This window comes from Orycteropus afer, unplaced genomic scaffold (genome assembly GCF_000298275.1).
Source record: "Orycteropus afer afer isolate SDZICR_OR568_19922 unplaced genomic scaffold, OryAfe1.0 scaffold00005, whole genome shotgun sequence".
In the NCBI taxonomy this organism is placed as follows: domain Eukaryota; kingdom Metazoa; phylum Chordata; class Mammalia; order Tubulidentata; family Orycteropodidae; genus Orycteropus; species Orycteropus afer.
The window spans coordinates 25,683,420-25,705,768 of record NW_006921592.1 but is presented as its reverse complement, the minus strand read 5'-3'; the positions used below and the strand labels follow the sequence as shown (position 1 = coordinate 25,705,768).

The following is a 22,349-nucleotide window of genomic DNA, read 5'->3' as shown; positions in this document are numbered from 1 at the left end:
AATAGACACATGGGGCTAACGGCTGCCATGCTGCACAGCACAGTTCTAAAATGGTCAGCTATTTCATCAAGCCAAACTTACTTACTTTTCTGCATTTTGAGAGTTTTATACAAAGGTTTTCTCTTTGATTGCTCTTTTGTTTTACTTACAATGACTATATGCATTAAGTATTTATTAATTCTACAAAAAAACACAACAAACTGGAATTCATCTTAGGATTCACATTGCATTTTTCATAATATTGCTGAAAAATATTAAGGACCACATCATATTGCGTACCCACAAGCATCCTATTTTACTTTTCAAACCATGGCTGTTAGCTTTAGTTTTCATTTCCTTTACATATGGCTCTATCCCTGTCCTAACTAAATGCAACCAAGAAACTCTGACACATGGGAGCCAAGTTTCTTTAATGCACAACAGGACTGAGCCATCATCAATACACATGATGACCTGCCCACATTTACCATTCAAAAACTTTGAGGCCCTGGAGTCAGATTTCGGAAACACTGCACCCCACGTGCTTATTCCTTCAGGAGACTTATGTCTATCCTTATGACTTAAGGAGAACTGCAGGACCTTAAAGTACCATGGCAACTACAACTGTGGTCACAGGCCCCCTGCTGGAGCAAACACAACCAGGGAAGCAGTTCACTCTTTGCTTGAATACAGGCACTTCTTATAAGCAAACAGCATGGGAGTTTGCTAATAGAAATAGGAACTCAACATTTGGGACTGCAAGGGAACCAACATTCTTCACCAGTAAGGCAGATCTGCTCCCAGTTACCTCTGCATCCTGCTCAGGAAGGCAATATGTCTGCTGGAGGCTTTGCAGGGTTCGTGGGTACAGGGTCTTCTGCTCCAAGAGATGCTCCAGAAGCAACACCAGTTGGTCTGGAAGAAGCTAAGGGTAAAACCAAACAGCCTGTGAAAATGCTATTTAGCTGATAAGAAATTAAACCCAAACAGGTCAAAGATAGCACCTGGATAATTTTTTGCACATCTGAAACATGGAAGACTGCACAGCTGAATTTTATAAGACCTCAAGGCTCACACTACCTGAATCCCTAAGGTACTCCATTCTTGGGCGCAACTAAGGCCTACTTTTCATTTCAGTTCTTTACTTACAGCAGATCAAAACTGTGCTTATTTTAATAAAATATTACCACGGTTTATTAGATCCCTTTCTTTATGGCATACATATGCCAAAAGATGTCATTTAGCCTAAGGATAAAAAAGATTCAAGAAGCCATCTGATTTTAGGCAAACACGGATAGTTAACAGAAAACAGCTTTCAAATTTGTTTCTCTACATAAACCCTGCAAATGTACCTGCTGCACACAAAGAAAAAAGAACACTTAATGAAATAAGAGTTGTGTCTCCTAACCCCTCCATTATAAAAGTCTATTGCTTCTTTTAAAAAATTAAAAAATGGTTGTATACAAAACACACAAGGTCACCCATATTAATGAGTTTTCATACAAGATAGGTCAAAAATGGTGTTACCAGTTAAGGGTAAAGAGAAGAATGTCTTTACATGATCCAAAAATAAAACAAATCCTTTTGTGCTGGGCAAACAGTATCTGTGAAATCCAAGAATCTAAAAGTCACCTGTCTTATTTACTATTGTACTGCAGTGTTTCTGTCAATACCTAGCACAGAGCCATGCTCAAACTGTTACCAAGAAGAAAAGTATCAATTTAGATACATCTTATAGGCAACGAAAAATATTCTAAAATAAAAGTTTTAAAATTACAACGATGAACTCCACCATTCTCTGTTAATCTTCTCTCTATCCTGCATAAAGTTCCTGTCAACTAATAAAATATTAGTAAGAACTAGATTTTAATCTTAGTTTTCTGTTACTCTAAAAGAAACTTGCAAATTCCTGGGTTCTTTCCCTGCTTCTCTTCACCCTTCTGCCCCCAAGTGTGCACTCTGTCTGCCCCTTCTTCCTTCTCCCTCACTGACAGACACACACACTTTTCCAAAATGGGCACGTAGGAAAATCAGGTAGACGGTATATTTAGGAGCATATACAACATTCATTATGTAATCTTCTCACTTCATCCTTCTAAATTCTAATGAAACCCCTACTTCCCCACAGAGACAGACATGGGGATGCATATCACTTGGATGTATTTACTTCACAGCATCCCTCTGCCCACCTCAAAGTCATGCTGTGGATCTAGCAGTAGGAAACAAAGCTGACAGGAGAAACAACGGTGCTTCAGTGAAAATACAGGTTTATATTTACCAATGACCTGGAAGGTTCTATACAAGGACTCAAGGACTTACTGAGAGATAATTTCCTTTTAGAATTCATGTGTCTTAAAGATGCTTGGAAGATATCCAATAACTACTAGTAACAAAACAAAATAAAACAAAAACAAAAGTCTACCATTTTCTGTAAGTTTTAGATGTGGGAGACTACTTTAACAACTTGAAAGAAATCTGTTTTATAAAACAAGCCTAATCCAGAGACGCTCTTCCTTCATCTACACTCAAGAACTGCATGGCTGGTACTACTAGTGGTAGTCAGCAAAAGATGGGCTCTTATCCACTGGGGTGAAGTCCTGACTGGGCAGCAGGGAGATTCTTCCCTTTCTTGCTGGCTTCTTCTGTGATGGCTCTCTCTCTTTCTCCACATCACAGCCCAGCTGAGTGGCAGCAAAGCCTCTGACAGTCTCCCTTCTGCCTGTAGCTTCTTTCTCCTGTTCTTCCTTCCTCACATTTCAGGGGGCCTGTCTCTTGTGAAGGCTACACCTGCCCACAGCCTCAAGCCCAAGTCTCCTGGTTCCTCTAAGGCCACTCCCCAATACCTTCTTGTCTAAACCCCCTATTAGGTACCTTTCTTTTCTCCCAAATTGTAAGTCTTTTCTCTAGCACATACACGGTTCTCACCTCCACCTGTACCCTCAGAGGCCTGGCCTGGGTGCCCCTCCCTGAGCAGCCACTAACTCTACATGGGACACAAAGTGGGGCCCTGATGCACCAGGTACAGACCATGAGCAGACTGGGATCAGGACGCCAGGAATGGCTCTGGGTGCCCCCTTCAGCCCACGCGGGGGCATCTGCACAGACACCCTCAAAAACTGTAAGCAGTTTCTAGAAGTAGCCAATCTGAGGAAGGGCAGCTGTACCTAAATGTTTATGCCACAGTCAAGAGGACTCACTCCAGAAACAGGGAAGACTGGCTTCTGGGAACAGGCTCTGCCTAACAGAGAAGGGAATCTCAGCACTAATAGTGCTCGATCCAGGGCAGAACATCCACTGACCAGGAATGGAACCTCACTTTCATTGGGGATCATTTGCTAACTAAATATAAGCAGGTACCAGCCATGCCAATTTGCAGGATTACAGAGAAGGAAAGAATGGCAAGAAAAGTATCTACCTATTTTGTGCTGGAACTTACAAAGAGGCCAATTGTTAGAATTGCATTTGGGACTTGGTTTAAAACAGACACTGACAAAGGAAAGAAACCCTCAGTAAAAAGACTAGCTTTGTCCTCAACTTACCCTAAATGGATGTAGCCAATAAACAAAACTCCAGTTTAAATCTAAGAATTATTAATATATGAACCTATCAAAATACTTGGATTCATTTATCTTCTTAGCACAAAGTTCACACATGTGCATATAGAAACAGAACTGCAAACTGCTGGCAGTTTTGATCCTCTTTAAATTTTACTCAGTGGAAATACTTAAAGCTAAGCTGCATGACTCAAGATGGAGAGCTGAGATAGAAGAGAGTGTGCTGTGTAGTCAACCCTTTGCAGTTCTTTAATAAACGTAATCTTCTGTAATTGGAGTGAGGTACAGATCAAGCGCACACCCCACCTCCAGGTATCTGTTCTTCTGTCAGGACCTACGCCTGACGTACCAGTGCAAGAGCCAGCTTGTCCAGAGGCAGGCAAAATGCAACTAGGTCCTCCACAAGGACGATTAGAACATTCTTCAATAACGCTACAAGGTCTCTTCTGGTCCAACTCTTTAAAATGGACTTGTATAAATGACTCTCACTTACTAAACAATCTGTAGTTATATGGCTTTCAACTGCAACTCTTATAATTCATGGGAAAAATGATGTTTCTAAACAATTTTTTAAAAAATAGAGAAAATAAATCTGTCCTTCTTATGAATTAATGCCACTTTAGTACCTAGACAAGATAACTAATTTGGTGTGTTTCATTCACAAAGAAGTAAACACAACATAACTTTTATATGCGAGCACAGCCTAGAAAAGAGTATATTAAAGCCAAACTGTGGTAAAGAGCTATTCTCTGAGTGTATTTTCTTTGCAAAATAAACTTTTGCTGCATCTAACACCACCCCACAATGAAAAGGAAATAAACTGAAATGTTTGCAAAGCAACTAGAAGATATCATATACTAGCAAATATTGCCAGAGCATGGCGCTGGGCGAGACATGCCCCGACAGCTGGCACAACAGTGACGGGAAATGGTGCATGGCTCATTCCACTCCCACCCATGTTGAAATCAAATTAAATTTCACATGACTTCTAGGCCAACTCTATTTTACTACATCAATAATGAGGAAGACAGATATGCTTTCATTGTACTATGGAGTGATCAAGAAAAATAAAGTAGTTTCCAAACATTATCTCCTAAGAAAGCTGTTCTTTAAACCTTATCAAAAGAACTTGCCTTGATTTCTTAAGATTAAGAATGTGCCCATCAACCATCAACAGTGATGGGAATTGAAAGTCCTTTCCTTTGCACAAAAAAGGAATTTGTGGTAGGGTTGTTATTTTTTTTTTTCCATACAAAGACTAGAGCAGTATTTTAAAAATGCATCTGCCTCAAAAACTTAGACAAACTAAGATTAATCAAAACCAAACTCACTGATGTTGATTTCAACTCACAGTGACCCTACAGGACAGAGTACAACTGCCCTATAGGTTTCCTAAGGCTGGACATCTCTACAGAGGCACACTGCTTCATCTTTCTCCTGCAGAGCTGCTGGTGGGTTTGAACTACCAACCTTTCAGTTAGCTGCCGAGCGCTCAACAACTGCGCCACCAGAGGGTGCTAAAATCATGCTGAACTCTTGAATGACAAACTTCACAGAATCAAACAAATCACTCAAATGAATACAGAAAGTGCTGAAGGAGGTCAGTCAGGTACAAATGTTGTTATTAAGGATTTGGAAGGCTATATTCTTACTCTGGACATGGAGGATTCCATAGCTGCTAATTACCCAGAAATGTACAAAGGAAAAAATGTCTATCTTGTATTTTTCCAAGTCAACTGAAATGCTGAGGCTAGCCACCCTAATGGTTTTAAAGAGTTTCCACACAGGCTCTTGGAAAGAAAATACAAATTTACAAACCCACCCTAGCCTACAAGCAGCACAAAGAAAACAAGACCTGACTCTTCCAGAAGTCTCAGAATGCTGTCACAAGGGCACCACTCACTCGGAGCTCCCAGAAGACCACCCACACAACTGAGGCTCTCTACCATTTCCATTAGTTCCACACAGAAGAGGACATATCACATCCTAGCTCAGAAAAATGTCTTACTGACCTTCCACAGGCAGCACCCATGGCAAGGAACCCCAGCGCATGTGAACATATCCACAACCCCACTGTCTGTAACCCTCCAAAAGCAAGGAGGAACCTCGCCTTGCAGGGTGCTGTAGCCTGCAATGAAGGAAGGTGGAGAGAAGCTCCCAAGCAGGGACTGAGCTGGGACTAATGTAGCCAGCCACCGATTGACAGTGGCTGACAGTGGCATGGAGTGAGTTCTATTATTACCCTATTATCACTCTGGGATCTGTGCCTAAATGAAGCATACTTCCTCCCTGATGCCATTTCCTTTTATCCTGACTGAAGACTAAAAGCAGATCAATGGGGGCAATACATATGATGTCACTTCAATTTCCAGCAATGGTCTCCTCCTCTTTCAGTCTGTCTGAAATACACAGAAAGATCAATTCTTCCCAAAAATGGTTAAAAAATGCTTAGGGAGCATTCTTCTTCCAGAAAAACATTCTCTGCTATATTTGTCTATGTTACTACGCAGAACTGTTTACACTGAACAAAAACAGAAGAAATGGGGGAGGAGGGGAAGTCTCAAATTCTCCTGTATGCTGGAAACACAACACAAACAGGTTCAGACCAGAGTTAACAGTGAGCTGGCTTTTGAAAATCACATGTACAAGGGCTTCAGCTGTAGGAGTATAATAAAGATAGCAGTTTCCCTTTGCTCTTGGGATAAAAAGGCAATCCCATAGATGAAACATGCTCTTTGATTTTTCTAAGATTTCCCCAAAGTCTGACAAACTCTTTTCCACTCTTCTCAGAAGATACTACCCACTCCCTACACTATGTGCCTCATCCTGCCCCTACCATTCCCGGGTGTGAAAGCAAACAGTTCCCACTGATAGAGTTTTCTCACCAAAGGTGACAAAGAAGCTTGGCTACAGAACATGGGAAAGAACTTACAAACCAAGTCATCTTTCAGATGCTGTTCTGAACCCAAACCTAAAAATATATAAATTTCTACATGTTGATTTTTGCTAATGGAGTAAAATTTAGATATAATGGATGAAGCCAAAAAACCCACTGCCATTGAGTCAGACCTGACCCATAGTGACCCATCCTTGGGTTTCCGAGGCGGCATCACTACGGAAGTAGTTTCCCAACCTTCCTTCTGAGGAGTGGCTGGTGGGTTGGAACCGCCAGCCTTCTGGTTAGCAGTCAAATGCCTTAGGCACTATGCCACCAGAGCTCCTATAATGGATGAAGTACCTCAAAACAAAAACAAAAGAGTTCTCCTTCACAACCCCAAAGAAATACCAAATCCCCAAATACTGGCAAGGGCCATGTCTTCATATCAATGTTAATAAGTGATGTTCTTTCATTTGTTATTTTAACAAATTTTTTTTTAAAATTCTATTTTGTTGTTGTTGTCATTTTTTAGTGATAAGCATTTTTAAATGACAAAAATAAGCTCTTATACAATGTGTGTTAGTCAAGTGTCTGCCCAAGAGTAGCTGGGACAAGTAAACAAGTGACTTGTATAGAGGAAAAACATAATTGGTTTGAATTGTTACTGAATAAAAAACTTAAAGAAAAATTGTCCTTTGAATACTGAAGCAAAAACTTAACATGTTTAAAAAATAGCCAAAATTCAAGAATAGAAGTCTGTACTGGCCATATTATTTCGGAAGCACAAATCTAATTTGCCAGTAAATTAAGGTTACCAAATAAAATAAGTGAAAATAATTTTCTTCAAAATAAAGAAATCAATCAACAGCATCTATTTTCCAGCAGACTCCATTATTTTTGATTACCAAACATCTTTAGGTATGTCAACGTTTAGAAAACAAATTTAAGCAGAAGCAAATATTCATGTAACTCATTTCATGTAGGAAAAAAAGCATACTTATTACATTTTTGGGAAATAATTCTACCAATTATGGTTTTAAAAGACTACTGCTTCTAAAGGTGACACCACAGTAACTAAAACTAGCAAATAGCATCTGAAATAGTCCACTGGCACAAATCATTCTCATGTCTCCAGATTGTAATGGTCAATTTTCATGTGCTATCATTTCCCTAAGAAGCTCTGGTAGCAAAGTGCCTAAGGCATCTGACTGCTAACCAGAAGATTGGTGGTTCAAACCCACCAACCACTCCATGGAAGCAAGACTGGGCAATCTATTTCTGTAAAGATTTACCACCTCAGACACCGAAAGTGATCGCTATGAGTCAGAATCAACTCAACGGCAGTAGGTTTGGTTTTTGGGTTTTATCAAATCCTGTCTTTAATAACTCAAACTACATGCAATCTGACACAAAGCATATTACTTAAACTACATAAAATGTAATTCTCTTTGTCAACTGAATCTCTTCAAACTATGTTAAAGGTTATTACATGTCTTGGAAAATAAAACACGGTAAATACTCAAATAGAAATTTTCCAAGTATTTTGAAAGAGATGCCTGGGATCCCTGTGTCTGCCTCCCTGCCCCGCCACCCCGAAACTGCCATACCATTAACCAAGGGAAGACCATTTCTGACCTCAATTTTATGCTTCTCAGAAAAAATCATCACTCATGAAAAATGAAACTGTAAATTCCCAAGTGATCTGATCTATTTACCATTCACTGCGCCGTGACAATAATGGCATGCCCAAGGTATGATTTGTTTAAGGATTTCTAAAAGAATCTGGAACACTGCAAAGTATCAGAGAACAAGTCTAACTTTTCTTATATTTGCAGTTTTTCTCAGGGAAATATGTTTTTTTTTTTGTGTTCTTAGAATCAATACTCTTACCTAAATTAATACTACTATACTTTGGGAGCTCTGGTAGCATAGTGCCTAAGGCACTTGACTGCTAACCAGGAGGCTGGCGGTTCAAACCCAACAGCCACTCCTCGGAAGGAAGGTTGGGCAATCCTACTTCCGACGTGATAACTGCCTTGGAAACCCAAGGAGGGGTCGCTAGGAGTCAGGGCCGACTCTATGGCAAATAACAACAACAACATACTTCATAACTGATATATTTATCACGAATAAGTGTACATATTCTTACGGACCTGGGTTCCTAACTTACATAGTGATACTGTCTAATTCTAAATTCTAGTTACATACTAATTTATGGCCACTTAAAGAATAGCAAGGAGACCCTGGGTGGCACAGATGGTTAAGCACGGGACTACTAACCAAAAGGTTGCCGGTACAAATACACCCAGAGGCCTCATGGAAGTCAGGCCTGGTGATCTGTTTCCAAAAGGTCACAGCCACTGAAAACTCTACAGAGCACTTCTACTCTGCACATATGGTGTCGCCATAAGTCAAAACTGATTTGACAGCAACTAACAACAAAGAACAGAATGGGAATATAGCTTTATTGTGAAAATGATCTGCTGATTTTGTACGTCAGACTTGGTTGTACATATGGTATATAGCCACGTAATGGAATGGTATGCATTTATTGAAAAGAATGAGATCAAATTGTTTATGTGACATAAGGTGGCAAGAAATGTATTAAGTGGGGAAAAAATAGTTCAGAACAGAAAGTAGAATATAGTTGAAGTTGTATAATAACTTTCTAAAGCTATATAAAAGAAGTCTTTGTGTCAACTTTTTTCTAAGTAACCCACACGAAATGCTTGGCCTTCTTTTTTCTCTTCTTCCCCAGCTCAAGTGGACATATTTTTTTCTTAATTCATGTTACAAATATTTCCTAATAACATACTTAATGGAGAGACCTGCTCTGTGAAGACATTCATTGCTGCAATCTAATGTAAGGACAGGAGATGCAGAAATGATTGAAGCACATGCTCACACGGTGTGCTGAGCTAGTAGACTTGACACCAGGGGTGTCTAGCAAGCCAAGCCCCCAGCAGTGCTGTGCTCAAGAAATGAGTCACTGTCTCTTTCTATACCTAAGTCAGAATAATGATATTTTAAAATACCATCTATCTCAAAAGTTCTGACTTAAATTCTTCAACATAAGGATCAATGCTAATAGCATCAAACATAAATCATTAGTTTCATGTGCAACACTCAAAAATGGAAAGAATTCTAAACATTAAATGCTTTGCAGATATGTATGAAGCATAGCAATAGTGGCATACTTGGATTTTATGCTGTCATTTACAATATAAAACTATCAAACATTTTCAAATTTTTTTTCCAAGGGAAAAAAATACTAATTTCACGAAAATCCAGAATTTTCTCCCATCTTCTCTAACTTTGAAAATCAGATCATCTGTGTGGGATTATTTACTGAAGAATTGGAAATAATTCTATCACACTAAATACTTCTTAGTTAACATTTGGTTAAATTTACTTTATATTGCTCCAGTTCCTGGTAAAAAGTGATACATACATAAATTAAGGTGCTCATATGCACAAATAAGTAAATCTTTGGAATATTTTGTCTGAAAATGTAGTTTTTTCTATAAACTGTAATTAGTAAATGGGAAAAATAACTGAGCTCCTACAGAAAATACAATTTTCACAGTTTTATCTATAAAAATAAGACCCTATCCTGCTAAGTTTAAAGAAATAATAAAACAGAGTTCAAACAATACTATATTTTAACTTCTATAAAAATAATGGGCCTCTTAAAGCCAACTCCTTAAGGACTGGGACCAGATATTGCTGATTCCATATGTCTGACACTCAAATGTGTATTGAATTGAAATAAAGTGCTTAATGTCCAATACAGTAAGATAGATTGACAATATTAATTATCGATGTAATTGGTAACGTGTACGAGAATAACCACTTAGTTATCTGTTGTTGTTGTTGTTATTTGCCGTCGAGTCGGCCCCGACTCATAGCGACCCCTCCTTGGGTTTCCGAGGCAGTATCACTATGGAAGTAGGATTGCCCAACCTTCCTTCCGAGGAGTGACTGGTGGGTTTGAACCGCCAGCCTTCTGGTTAGCAGTCAAGTGCCTTAGCCACTATGCTACCAGAGCTCCCACTTAGTTATCTAGTTCTGCTATAACAGGAACGTCACAATCGTGGCTTTAACAAACAGAAATTAATTTTCTCACAGTTTAGGAGGCTAGAAGTGCAAATTCAGGCTGTCAACTCCAGAGAAGGCTTTTTTTCTCTATTCACTCTAGAGGAAAGGCCCTGTCTCTCTGGGCAAACTTCACATGGCTTGGCATCTCTCTGCCCCTATCTCTGCTCTACCGATTTATTTAAACTCTTTTATACCTGAAAGGAAATTGAGTCAAGACATGTCCTACATTAATCTTATCTCATTAATGTAACAAAGCCAACTCATTCTCAAATGGGATTATAAAACAACAGACATAAATGTTAGAATTTAAAATACATTTTTAGGGGACACAACTCAAACTGCACCATTCTACCCTTTGGTCCCCAAAATTCATACCCTTCCCACATGCAAAACACATTCACTCTATTACACCATCCCAAAAGTCTTAAATCCATTCCAAGTCCAAAATCTCATTTTCTGAATCATCTAAATCAAATATGGATGAAACTAAGTGTATTACATCCTGAGGCACAATTCCTCTTCACGTTTGAACCTGTGAAATCTTGATTACAAGTTATCTGTTTCCTACATATGATGGTGAAACAGGCACAAGGTAAACATTTCCATTACAAATGGAAGAAACTGGAGGGAAAGAAGGGAAAATGGGCATCAATAAAGTAAAAAACTCAGCAGAACAATTTACATTAGCTTTCAAGGCTTGAAAATAATCCTCCATTCTGTTCTCTGAGACCCTGCAGGCAATGGTCCCACCCTCCAGATTCTGAGTGTTGGCCATACTCTTTGGATTCTGGGTGGAAGGTCATGGCTCTGGGCTTTCGCACCACCTTCCAGAGCCACTGGGATGGCAACTCTGCTCCCTTGGCTTTGGGTGGCCCAACTGTCCTGGTTCATCTGAGTGGCAGCCCTATTCCTTTGGCTCTGGCAGGCATCTTCTTTCTGCATTTTGAGCATGGTAGTTCTGTACCCCTTGTCCAACCCCCTCGCACACAGCAGTCTCATACTCTGGTGGCAACTCTTTGAAACCTAGGAGGCTGTAGCCCCATGCTTTGAGATCAAGGACCACAGCTAAATCCTTTGAAATGCCATTGGCCAAGGCCCCACTGTCTGAGACCAAGTAGCTCTGCTTCCTGTGCTCTTTCCAACAGTTCTGTTTATCTCCGAGCTGCATCAGAGAGAGTTTTTTTTTTTCCCTTTTCTTGGAACAACAGATGTAGCTCCTTTGGCATGTTTCCTGCCTGTAGAATTCCAGGAGGCAGACAGTATTCTCTCCTTCAATATTTCTCTGCCCCCTTCAGTCTCACATGATGGGTTTTCTGCTGTGGTAGCTGGTTAGATCCATCAGTCACAGGCTTATCTCTTTAACAAAAATCTGTGTAGCCATGAACATGGGTGAAATTCTAAGACATTGTCGTTGGTTTGCAAAACAGTGTTTTTAAAATCTTTTAAGTTTTTTTTTTTCATTTTCTACAGTTCATTTTTAAGCTCATCTCTTTCCTCTCACATTTTACTATAAGCAGCAAGGCGAAACCATGAGATCCCTTTAAGATCTTACTCAGAAATCTCTTTAGCTAAATATCCAAGTTCATCACTAACAAGTTCTACATTCCATCAAACATTTAAACATAACTCAGTCAAGTTCTTTGCCACTGCATAAAAAGCATCACCCTTCTTCCACTGTCCAATCACAAGTTCATCATTTTCTTTTAAAGTCTCACCAGAAACACATTTAACGTCCACATTTTACCAACATTCTGTTGCTGGTGCACACATATTCTTTGAGATGACACAGAACTTTCTCCATAGGTCTCTTCACTTCCTTCTTAGCCCTCACGAGAACTACCTTTGATGTCCATAATTCTACCAAGAGTCTCTTCAAGGCAATGTATGTTCTTACTATTGTTGTTGTTGTTGTTATGTGCCATGGAGTCGGACCCGACTCATAGTGACCCCTCCTTGGGTTTCTGAGGCAGTATCACTACGGAAGTAGATTGCCCAACCATTGTTGTTGTTGTTGTTATGTGCCGTCGAGTCGGCCCCGACTCATAGCGACCCCTCCTTGGGTTTCCGAGGCAGTATCACTACGGAAGTAGGATTGCCCAACCTTCCTTCCGAGGAGTGGCTGGTGGGTTTGAACCGCCAGCCGTCTGGTTAGCAGGCAAAGTGTCTTAGCCACTATGCTACCAGAGCTCCCACCTTAAAACTCTTCAAGCCTCTACCCACTACTCAATTCTAAAACTGCTTCTACATTTTAGAAGACCAAATTCTGTCTTTGTTATCTAGTGCTGCTATAACAGAAACACCATAAGTGGGTGGCTTTAATGAACGGAAATTTATTCTCTCACAGTTTAGGAGGCTAGAAGTGCAAATTCAGGGCATGAACTCCAGAGGAAGTGAGGAAGTGGGCACCAACTCCAAAGGAAGTATTTTTCACTCTGTCCACTCTGAAGGAAGGTCTGTCTCTTTTGAGCTTCTGCTCTTGGGCAATCTTCATGTGGGCTTGGCATCTCTCTACCCCTATCTCTTCTCTGCTCACTTGTTTATTTAATCTTTATTATATCTCAAGAGATTGACTCAAGATACACCCCACACTAATCCTGCCTCGTTAACGTAACAAAGACAACTCACTCCCAAATGGGATTATAACCACAAGCATAGAGGTTAGGATTTGAAAAACATACACATATTTCTGGGGGACATAATTCAACCTATAACAGTCGTCAATCAGTAATCAGATTTAGTTGACGATTCATTCTTAAAAGCTAATGGTAAAATAACTGAAATATCTCTTCAATTGCAGTTAACCATAATCAATGAAATGATAGTCTTGTAATCTTTTTAACAAGCTAATAAATAAATTCCATGGTATGATAAAGAGTCTTTAACCCATTTTGCTCTATATATGAAAACTCAATAGTATCTCTTTGAGAAAGCTGTCCTTTTGCTTTCCATAGTCTGCTTATTAAAACTTGCTACTGTGTATTGTTGTTGTTGTTATGTGCTGTGGAGTCGGACCCACTCATAGTGACACCTCCTTGGGTTTCCGAGGTAGTATCACTATGGAAGTAGATTGCCTCATCTTCCTTCAGAGGAGTGGCCGGTGGGTTTGAAGTGCCAGCCTTCTGGTTAGCAGTCAAGTGCCTTAGGCACTGTGCTATTAAGTTTTTTTAAATAATCAATATCAATAGCTAAACAAAAATAAAGTAAACCTCAAATGCATTTTGGAGATAATGACATTAACAAGATTTGTAAGACAGGAAGAAGGAAAGAAAGGGAAGGAGAACCAATTAAACACTCTGTCCTCAGGTTAGACAACTGATTCAGGAACGGACACACATATAAATGCCCACCCATTTTGAAGTAGGAAAGAGTATTTATAAATGAATTTCACTCTTGGATGTTTATTCTGGGGTCTAAAATTCCATGACTTCTAGTTCCTATCTGTTCTTCTTTATAGGAACATAGTCAAAATCAAGCCCCAAACCACTGCCATTGAGTTGATTCTAATGCGTAGCAAACCTATAGGACAGGCAGAACTGCCCCAACATGTTTTTAATGTTGTAAATCTTTATGGAAGAAGACTGCCTCATCTTCCTCCCGCAGAGTGGACTGCCTCATCTTTCTCCCACGGAGCGGCTGGTGTGTTCGAACTGCCAACCTTTTCGTTAGCAGCTAAATGCTAAACCACTACACGACCAAAGTTCCTACGCACATAGTCAAGACAACATAAATATCTTTGTGGTTTTACTTTCTAATATTCTTTGTATATTTTTTACCAAATTCAAACTAAGCATAAGTTTTAGCCACATAATTACAGTTTGTCAGGTGGTTTTTATCATAAAAGTTGACAGAGAAACATATCCTAAAATATATTTATTGCCAACCACAAATAAAGAAGAAAGGAGAAGGGGCGATGTGAAGTAGGGAGTCAAACTGTATGAATTACTGCTGAAAATACAGGAGTAAACTTTTCATTTAATGAAAATGCCTTCAGTACTGTATAATCTTTTATCAAGTCAATGTCTTAGTTTTATTTTACAGAATGATTTAATGTATATAAACACAAGAGTCATATTTCACTCAAATTCTGTTCCCTTTTATATATTCCAGTCCAGACATTTTATGCCTAGTATTAACTCTTAAACATTTTATGAGGAATAGAGCAAAGGGTTAATTGCTTCAACTTCACTACAAGACTTATAGCAATGCATATTATTGAAAACATCATCTACTTAACTTTAGGAGAAAGAAAGAGAAAAAAGTTTCTTATACTTTGAAAAAATGCTTACTTCAGTTTTAATTTCTTTTTCTTTTCCACTTTACGAACAGCTCATCTGAAGGGAATTAAAGTTATTACCAGGCCAGCATTCCGTATGAACAAGAAATGGCTGGCTTGTGGATACATATCATGTGAGAAGGTAAAACAAATACTTAAGTGGGAAACAGAACAATAAAACCACACAGAAGCCCATGATATCAGGCTTGTTTATCCAAAAATTGCATGCTATGAGCAAATGGCTGAATAATTCATAAGTTAACTATATCCCATCATTACAGAGACTATTCCTCACTAAACAAGTATGCTGAAATAGTATTTTTAAATTGTAGGGCAAAACTTCCACTTTACTGCTGTGAGAATTCGTATGTTATGACTGTATGTTCTAATTCTCCCATTGCAGAGAGGCCTGACACTTACATGGTAGCATGAAATCTGAAATGCAGCCTTGCTTACTGCCACAGTATTTTCTCACGTGAATTCAAGTACATGAAAGTCAGTCAACAAAATTCTTCAAAAATGAACAATGGATGTGCACTAATCATGTTGCTAACTGTGGATTTAAAATCCTAGTAGGTCTAGGATATTTCTTTTTACAGGTGCTGACATGAATATGATTAAACCTAAGATGTGCTTTTCCAGTACCATTCTAAAATCTCAAGCACACACAAGTTCTTCCTAACAGACTTATAAAGAAATTCCATAAAAATTGAAGTTAAGTTCAGCATTTCTTTATCTTCCCTTATATGTACAATACATTCATGTAAAAAAAATCCTGTTTTTTTTTTTTTTTGGAGGGGGGAATAATACATTTTAAAAGCACAAAACAACTCTTGGAAATTACAGGAAATGTTAAGGCATGGTAAATTTACTAATTGTAACATCTCAATGGAAAATAAAAATAGTCTACAGGAAATCATACATTCCCTCATCCCAGCTTATCTATATAAATTCAGAATTTATCTTTTTAATAAAATGCAGAAATGAAATAATATTTTCTTTTTGTAAGTTTTTATTTTTCCTCAATTATTAAAGCTTAAAAAAATAAACATTTTAGAAAATGTTTCTCTTGTCACTACTGCTTGCTTTCCAAAGGAAGTAACAGAAATTTTAACAGAATTTCTGCTACTCTGGTTTTTAAGATACCAATGTTACAACATATCAATTATAATCTAGACATTTTAGTCCAAAGTGAAGCTTGGCTTAATAAAAACAAATTTCAAAAGCCAGTGATCAAAGGTCCAAAAAAAAAAAGGGGGGGGGGTAGTATACAGATTTTAAAATTCCTAAATACAACCTCACAGATTGGGAACCAAGTTTTCTATGATTTCATGATATAAATTCTCATTTTAGAACTTTACAAGTAATAGCTACTTTTGAGACACAAATAAAAAATGAACAGACTGTTCCATCCAGGGTAACCCAAATAAACTTTTAGAAAGTTTTAAAAATTGCTTATTTATTGTCTTAAGTTAGCTGCCCAACATTTGGTATACGTTTCTAAGAACATCTGCCAGGAAAGGCGGTCAAAGCTCAGAACATCTCTAGATCACATGCACGCTGACAGAAGAGTAAAGAGAACTGAGCTCTAGAAACCGAAGCTAACCTGTTGAACATTTTCTAAAGACTGAAGCTTGAAGCACCAATCTGTTACCATTTTCCTGCTGAATTTCTTTCAAGTGAGCTTTCTTGAGTGCATCAGAATGTATTTTTTACCTAACCTATTTATGTGAAGGCTTGGTAAATATAACACACAAGAAATTACAATAGGGAGCCTATGTCCTTGAATGCATTCTGAAATTTTAAACATTTACAAGTATGGAAGCACAGAACAAAAGCGACAGCCAGTGAGAAGCACCTTACAGAATTTTTTAAGGCAGTCACATCCAAATGCTCTCACCATGGTAGTGGGAATGCAAAGTCCGCAGAAAGGTTCGTTAGCTGCGAGCAAATAAGGAAAGGGTTATGAGCAGTATAACAGTGACTCAAACTTCACTATTTTTTTCTTTCTGTTAAAGCTCATTCGGTACAAAGATTCAGGTTAAAAGGAGGAAAATGAGAAGGGACTTCACAAATCTTGAAGAAATCACTAATTCTTTTACTAAACAACAGCTGAAGGCCACAGTTCTGCACAGTCCGCAGCTGTCATAAAAACCCGGGATGGGGTGGGTTAAAAAAAAAATCTGGAAGAGGAAAACGTCTTACTTACTAACGTTCATCACTTCAGGCAGTTGGCTGGTGCCTGGGGTCCTTCTACCTGATTAGTGATGGGTGCTGGCTAATATCTTTCGCTGGGCAGCACTGGCACCGCCCCCTCCGTGTCCAGCCAATCCCCAGAAAGGCCGCCGGGGCCCCGCCCTCAGGGGCGGCCAGTTGTGGGCAGGTCCTGGATCCACGGAGCTCCTTCCCAGCCACACCCCTGGCTGGGAGCGGCGGCCTGTCTTTTTCTCGCTTTCTCTCTGGACAATGCCTCCCACCCAGTAATTACTCTAATGAGAAGTTTTAGTCTCAGCATTTAAACAATGTACAAACCAGTTCCAACACAGCCTACAATTCAAATGGCTTTGAGAACAAAGGCAATAATAGCTGTAGCAATTTTTCCTCTGATTTATAGGATGCAAAGGCTTTCTCTCATTGCACACGGCATTTAAAAAACCAAGTTTAAATCTCAAGTGTACTTGCCATTTCAAAAAGATATTAGTATTTCTGTGGAAAAACACCAGACCACGCTACAATTAAAAAAAGAAGAGGGGGGAGAGGAGAGGGGGAAAAAAAAAAAACCTCATTGTTTGAAAAAGAAGAAGAAAAAAAATGAATCCAATTCTAAGTCTGGCCCCTCCTGCAGAACAAATGGTCCTGGGTCACTGGGAAGATATTTGCAAGTTGTACCACAATGTGGGAGGATCGTTATCTTATAGTTTACAGGTGATATGTATATAAAGAGGGGAACAAAACATCCAGGGCTTGTTGATAGTAAACAATCTATGTAATTCTTAATTAGTACTGGGGAAGGTTGCTAATTTTTCACACTACAATCAGCTGAATGGTTACCTAGCATTCAAACAGGAAAACACTGAATGCCAGAAACAGGTTTGCTGGGTGCAAGGGAAGCCTTAATGGCTGATGACTGGCATCTTCCCTGGAAACAACCAGAACATTCCTTCTGCACAGACGCATCAGTACTATTTCCAATGTACAGCAATTCCAGCAGATAAAGGTCATCAGAAAAAAATCCAACCCCAAAAAACCAAAATTGCTACTACCACCAATTAGAGTAACTACTTCAAGAACTATGGGGAAAGTTATTTATTGGGACTAAGTGAGAGTCAGAAGGTTCTTGAAAATGCACTTCACAACAAAACCAAAAAAGACTACAACCCCCAACAAGAAGAGTCCAACTTGGGAAGGGAAGTAATCAGGCCCTTATTCCTGGAAAACGAAGATAGTCAATTCAGAGTTCTGAATATTAAACTCTTCATTATAGTTTTAAATACACAGTGAAATTTACAGGATAAGTAAAATTGTAGGTGTACAATTAGGTGTTTGGGAAAAAAAAAAGAGCTTTTATATACTTTATTTCCCAGTACTGGTCTGATCTTTCAAGTAATATAAGCATCCACTTAGAATACTGAAGAGCTCAGAAATTTATGAAGAATTCTCTAAAGTTAGGAAAAAAGAAAACCAAAGACAATAAACTACTCAATGAATGAAAAAAAAATTAATAAAAGCAATCATTATATGAACTGTGCACAAATAGGTTATATAGAGCTTCCCTTTTTCCACACATATTTCATAAATAGGATTTTATTTCTCAAAAATTGCAGTTAAATATGGTTTTCAGCCCCAATGCATGCATTTAGTCGAATACGCTCTAAAATTTCTCCATTTTAAATCGGATATCTTAATTGTTCATATTATGGAAAACTAATTTATTACTTTATTGTGTCACAATATGTCATTCTTGTCTAGCAACTAAGTTTGCCTCTGTAAACATTAATGGCAAATATTTAAACACAATATACAGTTTAACTTTAGTAACTATTTAAAAAGTTAATCTTTTTAACATGAAAATCAACTAAACTTCAAGTTAAAACAAATGGAAAGTAATGACACTATTAAAATCAAATGTTAGTATTTTCAAATGCCTACCCAGCACAAAGCTTGAATGCTCTGAAAATAAGATGACATTCTGAAATGCTTCTCCTGACCTATAAGTATGATCATTAACTAGGTAAATCAGATGCCTGAGAAATAAAAATATAGGAAACCAAACCCAATGTGGCCAAATTGTTTCAGACTCATACTGACCCTACAGAACAGAGAGAAGAACTGTACCATAAGGTTTCCAAGGCTGTAAGTCTTTACGGAAGCAGACTGCCATAGTTTTCTCGTGTGGAGCAGCTAGCTGGTGGGTCAGAATGGCCAACTTTTGGGTGAGCAGCCAAGTGCTTTAATCACTGTACCACCAGAGCACCTAAAAATATAGAAAGGACTCCCAAACACTTGTTCTGCAGAAATAAACGTGGTAATTGTTGAGAACAGAGAGAGAAGCTCCTTTGGAGAAAATTTACTATACCTCCAAAAATTTCCCTTCCAAAATTCCTCACTGAGTCGAGGTTTAGAAATAGCCTTTAAGTCTTTCTAAGACGACTCTTAGTGTACAAGACAAGACACCTCCTTTAATAAGCTTTATGCATTTTTTCAAACGTATAAGACATTAAAATCATTAAGTATTTTTTTAAAAAGTATTTTTCTGCTTAAAAGCCCATGATATCTACCTCAGATAATAAACATAAATATTCTGCAGTGAGAAAGAGGAATGAGTAAATTACATAACACAGCAAAATGTTCTTGCAAAGTAAACATCCCACTATCTATGTTACTATCAGCCTCATTGCTCATGCTAACTTGTAATTTTAGCATTTATTTTTAAAAGCAAAAAAGTTCTTGCCAAATAAGCTGTTGGTTAAATTTGCAATTCTGCTTTAAATTGAAAGGTTGAAGGGAAGCCTCAATATACCCCATAAACCACAGAATGTCTGGAGATAATTTCCACTTAAGATAAATAATTTTCACCAAAATCGTTGATTTCATTTCTCATTGATTCCAATCCTGTTTGTTCAAGCTATGTCTATAATTACTATTTCCCTTTATGGAAGTCAAATCAGTGTTCATACACCAGGAAATGATTTTCCTATTTTTTAAAAGAAAGAAACCTTGTCCGGGAAACATGTTCCTCCCTCTTCCTTCTTAACCCCAACTCAGTCCACTGCTTACCAGCAGAGCTGGAACCACCTGTGCACTACCCAAAGTTGCTACTTCTTCAAACCAGGAGCGGCTACTCCTTTCCAAGGCGTTTTAAAGGCAAATTCTCCAACGCCACTACCAATTTCAGAAGACCGCTGGGCTATGTTGCCCGAATCACTCATGTTCCTCTCTGATCTCTAACTTCACGTTAATGACTGCGAGAGCACGTTAATCTTTGCAAGCAAAACATGACCCTAATCAAAAGCACGAAGACAATGTATTTTGAATCGGAAAAAAAAAAAATCCTCAGACACAAGTAATTCCTATCCTTTCTAAAAGCCGAGGCCCTGGAAGAACACGGGGGGTCCCTGGACACTACCGACTCAAAGCCTGTCGCAGAGGACGGAGCCACCAGCGTCCTCGACTTCAGGGAGGCGCAGGCCGTCCCCACCGGGAAGATGCCAGAAGAGAAGGTTATTTAGTATTTAGGGACGCTCACCTGTGCCCAAAAACCCGACTCCAAAACCCTAATCCAAAACATAGCTAACTAATCCAAAAAGGTTTTAACGAAACAAGCAGTTTTGCGCCGGGACCCCATCGGTGGCCCTTCGTCTGGCACGTCCCAGCCACTCACTCCACACCAGCCGCGCAGCCCAGGCTAAAGTCGGCTGCGACGCGCGCCTGGGCTGCCTTGCTGCTCCGATGACAACACGCATCACGCATGGCCCAGGCAGAGGCTGGACCAGTGCGATCAAGGGGTCACGCGCAGTGGGGAGAGGGGAGAAGGGAGTGTTGATCGAACCCGCGCGGGTCCAAGGAGCTGCCTGGCGCACTGTGACACCTGGGGAGGGCACCGTCTTGGCCCCGCACCCTTACCAGGCCGGGTGCCTAGGGTATCCTCACAGCACTGCAGTTACCTACCAGGAAACCTAGGTTTGTGGCGGCTGCGTCCCCATTCCTGCACTGCGCACTCCACTGCCCAGGACGCATTCGTATCTGGGGAAGGCGTTGAAATGCCCCCTCTTAAAAATACCTTCCCTCCCTCCGAACACAAATAGTAGGCACTAGGGGCACCCCAAAGAGCCCTGGTGGCGTAGCAGTTAAACCGCCAAAGACCGCGGTTCAAACCCACCAGCCGCCCTGCAGGAGAAAAATGTGGCAGTAGAGTAGGCTCTGTAAAGATTCACAGCCTTGGAAACCCTAAGGGGCAGTTCTACTCGGTCCTATAAAGTCACTATTAATCAGAATGGGGTCCGTGGCAGTGGGTTTTGTTCTTGTTTGTTTAGGGGCGCCTTCAGTAACCCCAACTTGGGTGGAATCCTGCACCTAGCTACTCACCTAGCAACCTTTGGCACAAGCTTTGCACCTTCCCTTTTCTCACCCGTTAAGACGTATGACCTGCCAGGGTTAGGATGCAACTGGTGACCCTAGGAACTGTAACAACAAAATGTAAACTAGTTGCCAAATAAACTGTCTGCATTCTCCTCCCTCCATCCATTTCCAGTGCTACCTTTAGTGCAAGGCCTAGCTCTAACCATGCCTGCTTAGGTGCCTGGACCTGGCTTATAAACCCAGTTGGCACACCCCCTGCAGGAGGGTGAGTTTTGCTAGAGCTTAACTCTGACCATGGCCTTCACTCTGTCTCAGATTGAAATAATGACATGCCTGCTCAGATGTGTGCGATTCCATATATACTCATTTCTAGTCCTAACCATCTTTCCGGCCTTTTCTGTAGGCAGTGGTAGAACCGGGGGCGGGGGGGGGGGGGGGTGAGTACTGACCTCACCAGGTGGCAGTGTCAGAGGGGGGACACCAAAATGACTGTCTATAAAATTTTTATACAGTGTTTCAGCAGTTTTTTTTTTTTAATATCCTTGAAGTTAGTTATTAACAACAAAAACATTTGTTATAAACTCAGCTTATATATATCAATATACTTAATGGCTAAAACTCTATGCTAATTTACTTTTTAAAACTTCTGACGTGTTCTGGTCAAAGCTGGCATAACCACCCAATTATAGTGGTGCTTAGAACTGCACAGTTCTGTCTGCACAAGCTATAAGCACACACTGTTGTCTTCATTGCTGCTGGTGTTTTCAGTGTCTCTGATTTTGTCATATCTTCTGGTGTTTTAGCTACAATATTGTGGTAAGTAGTATTTATGAACCTATACCAGCAACTTTTTTGAGAAGTAATCATTAAAGGAAAAGGATAAAAAAAAAGCTTGTACTCAATTACTAATAATGTAATCCAATGTAGAAAGGTTTTACAAAAACAGTTTTGTTGTCAGTATTCATAAAAGCTAAGGAGTATTACATTT

At 39.4% G+C, this 22,349-nt stretch overlaps 1 protein-coding gene across 1 annotated transcript in view; it reads right to left on the bottom strand.

The window, feature by feature from the left end:
* Window positions 1-22,349, bottom strand: part of AOPEP (aminopeptidase O (putative)) — a 540,041-nt gene that overhangs the window by 30,164 nt on the left and 487,528 nt on the right. The window contains exon 13 of the mRNA XM_007939143.2: window positions 788-904. Coding sequence (XP_007937334.1) covers window positions 788-904 — 117 coding nt within the window. The remainder of the gene's footprint in view (window positions 1-787; window positions 905-22,349) is intronic.